We start from the raw sequence: 10,296 nt of genomic DNA, 5'->3' as shown, positions 1-10,296 counted from the left end.
CCAGTCTCATGCCCCGTCCATGGGAAAGGCAGGTAACACAAGACCTGATGGTCTGCGACGAGTTTATCTGCTGGAGGAGAGTAATATACCATTTTACATCGTTTATCTATACATCTGGAGACGGGATAGTGCAGCAGAAGGCCCCTGTGGCGAGGTTATCCGCCGGAGGACAGTAGCAGTTGTGTCCTAAATCCCTAATCTTTATAGATGGCGACGGGATGGTAAGGGTGAAGGCTCGTTTACTTGGTATGAGGAAGCAAGAGTTGAGGACACGCAGGCTGACCACCATGGACGATCACTTCACACAAAGCACCCAATTACCAGCGGCTTGCCTCAGTCATCCCCCATCAGAGACCACTCCTCCTTTCCCACACGTCACTTCCTCCCGCTCGGCCCATACGTCCAGCACAGGGGCTGAACCTAATCTTTGACATCGCCACGTCAGTTTCTTCTTACCTCTTACCAGCCATTACCATAAGGGCAGTGGACGCTGCTTGAGTATGTAAGGTCCGGAGGGTACGTCGGAGTAGACCTGATGGTCTGTGACGAGGTTATCCGCTGAAGGACAAGCAATAGTGTGTCCCCCCCGACACACACACTCCTTGTCTATACAGAGTTTAGACTTTGCGTTTTGATTAGACCCTCGTGATTCTGATTACTTTGGATACAAATTGAGCAATTGGGACTCTGCTCTTGCTGTAACCAATTACTGATTTCTCACGATGCGTTCGCCAGGATTTCAGATTGTATATATTGTATCTACATATTTATTTTGTAACCACAGAATGTACGTCTGATATTAGAGCGTTACCGTATAAGGCTTGAAATTGAAAGATCTTTTTGGCTTACACTTGGTGACTCTTCTTCATATATATATATATATATATATATATATATATATATATATATATATATATATATATATATATATATATATTGGTGTTACCGGACTTCGCCTGCTTGAGGTTACACGGCGTTTGAAAGTCACCTTTGGGAAGGCTGTATTGATTGTGAGTTGACTTAAGTCTCATCAAAGAACCTTTCGCCTGAAAGGAATCCATCCTGTCCCTGCTGCTGATTGTAGCGCAGCATTGGAGCTACAGGAGCCTCTTAATGGGAGTCGTAGGGTTATAACCCCCGGATCACTTTGTGAAATATGGATAGATATTGTGTACCCCATTCTGGACAACATGTCGTCCCCAGAATACCACATTCCTCCTGTTCTCTCTGGCTCGTGTATACCTCGACCTCCTTCATGTTCAGGCCCCGATATTTCAAATCGTCTTTCACTTCATCCCTCGATCTCGCCCTCAGTCTCCCTTTTGTCTTTGTCCCCTACACTTCTGAGGCATATACGTCCTCTTAGTCAGTCTCTCCTCACTCATCCTCACCATGTTTCCAAAGCATTATAACACACCCCTGCTCTCGTCTCTGACATACACCGCTCAATGCAACACTTCTCCCTTACAGTGTCGTTTCTTACTCGATCAATCCTCCTCGCACCACATATTGTACTCAGACATTTCACGTCCAACACATACAACCTCTTCTCTGCTTTTGCATTTAGCGCCTTTGCATCACTGACGAGATCACCCCTCTCATACTTTTCAACGCACCCAGGCCTTTGCTCCCTCACACACCCTATGGATCAGTTCATCTGCCGTGGTTCAACTCGCCGTCATGTCCACTCCCCAAAGCTTTCTTTCTTTGAACTCGGTGTCAAAACAGAGGTGCCTCATTCCCACGTTGAACTTCCTTACCCAGCTGTTATTCACGGTGACTATCGATATCCTTCGCTCACACACTCTCCCAGACTCTGACACCATCAACCAGGTCGTGTGATCGGGGTTCCACTCTCATCGAAGACCTTCGCACTTCCAAAGAAAGTCCAAATTTCTCCGCTGTTGGAAGTAACGCACCTCTGGGCTGCAGGCGCTGGTACATATGTATTATCAGTACCACCTCATGTATCAATACCACCACCACCTGATATGTCAACCCCCATCGCCAGTTGTATCACCGCCACCGCCTCATATATCAACACCGCCATCTGGTGTATCACCACCACCCCCTCAGATATCAACACCACCATCTGGTATATCAGCGCCACGGCCTGGTATACCACCACTACCACCAGGTTGTCACCACCGCCCACTCCCGTGTGAACACCAAGAATGGGTGTATCAGCCAGCCCCACACCTCCGATGTATCAACATCAACACCAGCTGGACACATATGTCACTCCCTCCTACAAATGGTATCTCTGTGGTGGGACGTGTGCATGACCTCGCGGCGTGGTGGTGGTGGTGGTGGAGGGCAGCATCTGGGTCCATTTCCTCTGAAACATTTACCCCCGACTGCCTCCCACCCACTGTCCCCAGCACCAAGACTTTACTCCCGAAAATGTTCCTCACACGATGATATATGCTGCCGTCTCCTCACCCGTTATGTATTTCACCCTTGTGTCTGTGTATTGTCTTCCCCTTGGCTGCTATCCCTCTCGTCTAAGACCTTGCAACGAAGGAGTCGACTTTTCCGTGCTACTGGAAGAACCGCACCCCGGGGCTGCAAGAGGCTCTGGAAAGAGGTCCTGGGCAACACCGGGACGCCTTCTTAGAAAGTGTCTTGGGAAATTATATATATATATATATATATATATATATATATATATATATATATATATATATATATATATATATATATATATGCGTATGTACGGTGCGTATGTGTACATCATATGCTTGTGTTTGTTCCGGAATATCATCAAAATGAAACTCGTAATGTACTGCGTCTTTGGACGCGGGACTCATGCAGATGAGTGTGTGACATCTTGGATGAGTTGCGGAGGCGGGAGTGCGGCGGGCAGGTGCGTGGCGAGAGGCAGGCAACCCTCCCCAAGTTCCTTGTCTGGATTCAATGACATTATTACGTCTGGAGATGAAGATGGGTTGTTACCTGCGCGTTGAAATCTCCCGGGTGGCGGCCCTCACGCCCGCCGCCCCACCACACACACACACACACACACACACACGGACCCCCATGCTAAGGTTTTAACCTCGCCCTTATGGCTGTATGGCGTGGAAACCTGATGAATAGAGGGGCAGTCAAGGCCTTGTGGCGGGGGTGAGGGGGGCGACTTGCAAGGGCAACGCGGGGGCAGTTACAGGGTCGTCTTCTCCAGGGGAAACGTGCCTATTCCCGCTACACCTTACATTCATTCCAAGCTACGTCTCCGAACGGCAGTATATATAGTGTGGCTCATCGTCAGGGGGTGGGATAATGCTTGTGTGTGACGAGGGAAACTTAAGGGAGTGTGTGGCGACCTGCCAGCGTGCTTGCAGTGGGCAGTCTCCTTTGTGCGGCTCATCCTAGCCTTTGTTATGGTCGCCACCCTCCGTCGGCGCCACCCCGTCACCCATCCACTCCACACTCGATCTGACACCTGCTCGGAAAATTGTGGGGGAACTGTGGTATATAAGAATTGGTTTATATGTCTAGAAACGCCGTGGGTGAGTGGTAGCGGCGTGTGACGATGCGACGGCCGATCCGCGACCGCCCCTCGTCTGATCTGCCACACTCGTAACTCATCATGGATGGTTGAGCCAGCCGCCGGGAGGTGGCAGCACCACCGGTATCAATGCGCGACACTTCGGCCCCCAGGTCACCACTGCAGCACCATCTTTTGGTTTTCCCTCGTCTACACCTTCTTAGATCACAATAACGACATTTCACGCTATCTATATATATCTGGTACACATTATCAGGTGTCCAGCGAGATGGGTACCAACACAAAAAGAGAGAGCGAGTGATGGTGTATGCTGGGAACTACTTGACGAGGCGGAGGAGCGGGGTGGGCGGGCCGCGGCGCCAGCTGAAGAGTAGTATGGTGCCGCCCGCCGCGCTCGTCACGTCGTGAGGATGCGTCTGGGTGCAGGAGGCCGCTCACACTCACTCCAGCACCTCCATGAGCGCAACTAATTGTGACCGCATATAAAGGGTTGACGTGGAACGAGGAGCTCAGTCAGTCCTCTCTGGTCTGTGGCGGTGAGTGAGCCGGCGGCCCGCCCTGCCTGCAGTGTCTTTGCTGGCTGCTGCTTGCTTGCTGCAACACTCAACCCGGCGGCCACCATGAGCAGTCGCATGCAGTCGGCACGGCCGCCCGCCTCCCTGGTGCACGGTGGTGGTGGCGGTGGTGGTGGTGGCAAGAGCAAGGGCGGGGCCGCGGGCGGCGCGGGCGGACAGAGGCCGCCCTCAGCCACGTCCGGCGTCCACGACCAGCGAGCCAAGACCATCCTGAAGGAGGCCGTCGACGCAGTGGTCAACAGCTTCGCTAAGCACACGCAGGGCTACGGCAGAGGTACGTCTCGGCCTCCCCCCTCTACCCCCCTCCCCCCCGCCTGGCACTCCTACCCACAGTGCCAGCCGCGATGCCAGTCCTTATCTCCTCCCTCTTGTGTGTCAGTATGGCACTGTTTACATTTTAGGGTGCCACAGCCGTCTGTAGGTGGAAGTCATGGGTGTACTTCGTAGCTATGGTGGAGGGATATTGAGTCTAGACACCCCTTGGTTTAAGGTGTAGTGATGATGATGATGATAACTAGGTCGTAGTGATGATGACAGGTGACGGGGGATATTGTGGGTGGTGGTGATAGTTGGTGACGTTGATGAGAGTGTGAGGTGATGAGTGTAGGTGGCAGTGATGGTTGTGGATGACAGTGATGAGTGAGTGGAAGTGATGGGTGTGGATGACAGTGATGAATGAATGGCAGTGATGGTTGTGGATGACTGATGAGTGAGTGGAAGTGATTGTTGTGGATGACAGTGATGAATGAATGGCAGTGATGGTTGTGGATGACTGATGAGTGAGTGGAAGTGATGGTTGTGGATGACAGTGATGAACGAGTGGAGTTGATGGTTGTGGATGACAGTGATGAGTGAGTGGCAGTGATGGTTGTGGATGACAGTGATGAGTGAGTGGCAGTGATGGTTGTGGATGACAGTGATGAGTGAGTGGCAGTGATGGTTGTGGATGACAGTGATGAGTGAGTGGCAGTGATGGTTGTGGATGACAGTGATGAGTGAGTGGCAGTGATGGTTGTGGATGACAGTGATGAGTGAGTGGCAGTGATGGTTGTGGATGACCGATGAGTGAGTGGCAGTGATGGTTGTGGATGACAGAGATGAACGAGTGTAAGTGATGGTTGTGGATGACAGTGATGAGTGAGTGGCAGTGATGGTTGTGGATGACAGTGATGAACGAGTGTAAGTGATGGTTGTGGATGACAGTGATGAGTGAGTGGAAGTGATGGTTGTGGATGACAGTGATGAGTGAGTGGAAGTGATGGTTGTGGATGACAGTGATGAGTGAGTGGCAGTGATGGTTGTGGATGACAGTGATGAGTGAGTGGCAGTGATGGTTGTGGATGACAGTGATGAGTGAGTGGCAGTGATGGTTGTGGATGACAGTGATGAGTGTAGGTGGTAAGTGATGATTATAGGTGGTATTGGTGAGTTTAGGTATTAGCGGGTGATGGACATCAGTACCACTAATGACATTTTAAGATGTAATGGTGAATGTTGGTAACAGTGATAATGGTGGGTGTAGATTATGAGTTCAGATGTGTGATGAGTACCTCATTGTCACTGACGAGTGCAAGTTTAGGTGGATGTAGGTTGTTATGAATGTAAATGATTGAATGTGTTGTGATGAGTGCAGGTGATATCGGTGAGTATGTATGGTATTACTTGGGTGTAGGTGGTGGTAGTGTACTGATGAGTTTAGGTGGTAGTTCTCTGCGTAGTTGGGTGTAAGTAGTAATGATTATTGCAGATTTGTATTAGTGAGTGCAGTTAGGTGGCAGACATAAATGTAAGTGGTAGTTTAGGTGGCAGTGGTGGACATAGATGGTTGTAATGAGTGTATGTGGCAGTGATGAGCATAGCTTGAAATGATAAGTGTAGGTAGTGATGAGTGTAGGTGGTGGTGATGAGTATAGGTGGTATTGAAGAACATAGATGGTAGTGATGAGTGTAGATGGGAGTGGCGAGTGTAGGTGTAAGCAACAGTGGTGGGTTTAGGAGACCACTTGGTGTATTTGCCCGTGGTGGGTGTAGGTGAACCCGTGGGTGTGGCTGATGGTGATGGGTGTAGGTGACAGTAGTGGGTGTTGGGAACAGTGGTAGAGTTAGGTGGTAATGGTGAGTGTAGGTAAGTGGTGTGTGTGGTTGATAGTGGTGGGTGTAGGTGTCTGATTGTAGATGCACCTGTTGGGTGTAGGTGACAGTGATGAATGGACGTGACAGTCTTGGTTATAGGTGACCAGTAGGTGTAGGTGAGTAATGGGTGTAGGTGACCGTCGGGTGTTAATTATCAAGGGATATATGTAAGTTATGGGTATAGGTGACAGTAATGGGTGAAAGTGACAACTGTGGGTTTCGGGAAGTTATGGGTGTAGCTAAGTAATGGATGCAATTGACATTGGTGAGTGTAGGTGGCAGGGGTAGATGCAGGTAACAGTGGTGGGTGTAGGTGACCAGTAGGTTTTAGTGACAGTGATCGGTGTTGGTGGTTAATGGATAAAGGTGAGTGACGGATGGAAGTTAACGGTGTTTGTAGGCGACAGTGATGGATGTAGGTGAAAATGGTGCATATAGGTGACAGGACTTGATTTAGGTGAATGACAGGTATAAATGACTGATGAGTCTAGGTAAAAGTGTGTGTGTAGGTGACAGGTGAGGGTGACCGGTGGGTGTAGGTGCCATTGATGAGTGTAGGTGACCGCTGGACATGACAGTGGTGAGTGTAGGTGACTGTTGTAGGTGACTACAGGATGTAGGTGTGGTGGGTGTAGTTGTAGGTGAGTGTAGGTCCAGATGAGTTAGTGACAGGTGAATGTAGATGCAAGTGACAGCAGTGGGTGTAGGTGACAGTGGTGGGTGTAGGTTCCGGCGGTGAGGTTGGGAGGAGTTGAAGGTTTGGTTACAGTGGTAGGTGGAAGAGGCAGTGGAGGAGGATGTAGGTTGTGGTGTCTAAGTAGGAGGGATGTTCAGGTTGTATTATTGATGGATGGGTTGTATGGTGTAGGAGAGTGAAGGTGAGTGTTGGGGGGAATGATGTGAACCCCCCCCTCCCTCCCCAGTGCTTGTGGCCGTCGCCCCTCATGCCACCCAGTACTCCACCTCCACGGGTGAAGGTGGAGAGTAAGGCATTTACCATAAACATGGCCATAACATGGACGACACTGTCTCCTCTGTGTTACTGTATGCTGGAAGCTACAGTAGATGCTGGTTTGTCGTACCTACTTACTGCTATTATATTTAAGGACTATCATTATATATATATATATATATATATATATATATATATATATATATATATATATATATATATATATATATATATATATATATATATATACGTTATATGTAAATAAACATTACTGAAATCTCCTAGTGAGTTAAACAACAGATTTCTATTTATTTATGATTACCCCAGTACCAATTTATATGAAGAGTCGAGTCCTGGTGTTACCCAGGACTTTTCCAAAGGCTCCTTTGCAGCCCAAGGCTTCGCTGCTTCCAGGAGCAGGGAGACGGAAGACTCCATTGGAACGAGAATTCTGTTCTTTGACGAGACAGTGCTCACAACGATACAGCCTCGCCAAAGGGTGACCTATCGCTCGTTCGCGGTGTAGTGTCTTTGCAGGCGGAGGCCGTCAACACCAACATACCCTATAATGGCGACGACAATGTTCCAGTTACTTCAGAGCGAAAGAAACGGAAGCCTAGACTATCACGTCATCCAAGACACACAGGTCTCGTTAGGGAAGATATATGTACAAGACGGAGGAATGGTGATGTGTTTCCACCATCCCCCTAAGTCTCGGACACACCAGCCGCTATCTTCGGAGAAAATATTTTGGTTTGATCTCACTCTTTCAAGGTGAACGGAGCGCAAGAGATGATGGCGCTTTCCCAAGCAAGTACCTGTACTGTTGTCCAGTAGGGGAATATTACTGATACACTTATGATACATCGGTTCGGGCTCGGTTCTCGATGCGGGGCTCATCCAAGTTGGTGGAGGAAAAGACACCTGGGCTTGACGGGGGCCCTAGCCAACCACCAGCTTGTAGCTCTTCTCGAGTTACCGAGGGACATGGCCCTCACCGACAGGCCTGATGACCTTACGTAGGGCTGGTACTTCTCACTGTAGTAACTGATCTGGTAGCAAGATTCCAGAGTTAGAAAATGTACCGAAGAGGCGAAGGTTCTGCATATATATATATATATATATATATATATATATATATATATATATATATATATATATATATATATATATATATTGCGTGTGTTTGGGTCAAAACGCTTTCAAATTCTATTGGAGAACGCTGATAATAATCAGGTCTTTCATCTGACTAGCAAGTGTGACTGAACCTGGAACGAGTTTGGGAAATGTGTCTAGAGATGTTCGTGTAGCAGCAGCAGCAGCAGAGAGTGGTGGGTGAGTGAAACTATTTCATTGGAGAAATAGGGAATGCAAAAACCATTTTATTATAAAGAAGAGAAAAGATATATTCCATGGAGTAGAAAGTTTGAGTAGAGAATTCCCATTCTAGACTGTCAGAGGAGATACACACACACACACACACACACACACACACACACACACACACACACACACACACACAAAGAATTATTAACACAGGCAATAAAGAACTCACGAACACTGAGGGCAATTATTTACAGTGTAGAAATGTGATGAACTCCTGGAATTCTTGAGACGTTAGTGACAGGTGAACTCAGACCTTAGAATGTGCCAGGGGATACCCAGAGAGAGAGAGAGAGAGAGAGAGAGAGAGAGAGAGAGAGAGAGAGAGAGAGAGAGAGGACGCGGACAGCAAGGGGTGTCGTCCTTTTAGGGTAAGGTGACGGTAAGTCTCGGACGCAGGCGGCTGGTGCGGGTCCCATCCGACGTATGGATGTGTTGGGACGAACCTGCAGACTTACTAAAAGCCCCAGCCTTCGGTCAGGAACACGGATCAACAAGCTTCCTCCCAGCTTTCCTAATGTCTGTATGTATATTTATGCGTACGTTTTTTTTGCGTCAGCGGACGCCGCTTGGCTGCTGAGCATCCTTTTGCTCTCTCGTGTCATTGCTCACGGCCAGGACTTTATTTATAAAAAGCTACCTTTGCCAATTCTGCCAGAAATATTGGATAGCTTTTTTTTCTTTCAATTTAAATTTTTAGCTCTTTTTTTGTGTACTTCGTTTAAGGCCTGGCCGCGATGGAGATAGGGCTGTTGAGATGTGGTATGTGTATGACTCTGGTCTGTTGTCGGTCGCTTGGCTCCCCCGATCTCCGGGACTTCTAAAAGACATTGCCTTCCCTCCCCTGGTTTTGAGGTTGAGAGTGGTATCGCTCACTGCGGGAAATTTTGGTTTCCAAGAACGAGTCGTGTGAGTTAACTTGTAATCAGGTGTTTTGTGTGAGGTGGGCAGATTGTATGTTTTCCGACTGAAAGCCAGCAAGCCCACGTGTGGGTTGAGGCAGACAGAATCGAGTGCAACCTGGGCCAAAAGAAAGAAACTCGACAGTCACTGAGATGTTGGCTCACTGCGCAACCGTCACGAATTCTCCACAGTTTATAGTAGTTACGATTTACTGTTGATTACCTATTACTTCCTGATTATTTTATTTTGATTGTTGTATTTCAACCATGCCCAAAAATACATGCATAGGGAACTCCAGGGTGGACAAAACGCATGACTTATCTCTACAATAGCAGAATCAGCAAGGACGCAGATCACCTGTTGCATAATAGTAGATAGGCCTTTACTTACGTAGATTATGGAGCAGATGATCAGAGAAGATGAAGAAATTACCATATATATACAAGACTCAAGTTTGAATATCCGTCACTTAGTTTGGTCGGTGCACGTTGAAGGATGAGGTAGGTCCAGTGGGTAGGCTGGCTACTCGCTGGTGGGTAGGAGCTTCTGGATATGAATTTGACCCCAGGTAGGTAAAGAGAGGAAAGTCTAATAGATATCATATTACCTTTCAAGTTCATGGATCATATTGGTGTTCTTCGGCGTTGGACAGTTCTTATGAAGAGTAGCAAAGAACTGTCAGGGACAGGAAGGATCGGGAAACTACAGGAAGAACAAAGTTAAGGAAAGATGTGACATCTTTTGTTTGTGTATGGTATCACAGAGAATGGCGGAGGGGAAGGAAGGACCTGATCGACGCTGCTGTGAATGCAGACAGTGTGAAGTTTGATGACTATGATAGT

General features: G+C 48.1%; 1 protein-coding gene across 3 annotated transcripts in view; it reads left to right on the top strand.

Moving 5' to 3' along the window:
* Positions 1-3,871: 3,871 nt before the first annotated feature.
* lft (Limb expression 1 family member lowfat) overlaps positions 3,872-10,296 on the top strand; it is a 219,718-nt gene continuing 213,293 nt past the window's right edge. For 2 of the 3 annotated variants that reach the window (XR_011716076.1, XM_071689002.1), the window contains exon 1: positions 3,872-4,357. Coding sequence is in view for 2 of the 3 variants with exons in the window: in XM_071689002.1 (XP_071545103.1) it covers positions 4,129-4,357 (229 nt within the window). In the remaining variant the exon portion in view is untranslated. The remainder of the gene's footprint in view (positions 4,358-10,296) is intronic. The other variant, XM_071689003.1, reaches the window with a different exon arrangement.

Source organism: Panulirus ornatus, chromosome 46 (assembly GCF_036320965.1).
Source record: "Panulirus ornatus isolate Po-2019 chromosome 46, ASM3632096v1, whole genome shotgun sequence".
Taxonomy (NCBI): Eukaryota; Metazoa; Arthropoda; class Malacostraca; order Decapoda; family Palinuridae; genus Panulirus; species Panulirus ornatus.
Note: the sequence above shows the minus strand (reverse complement) of the source record. Positions and strands in the feature narration are given on the sequence as shown.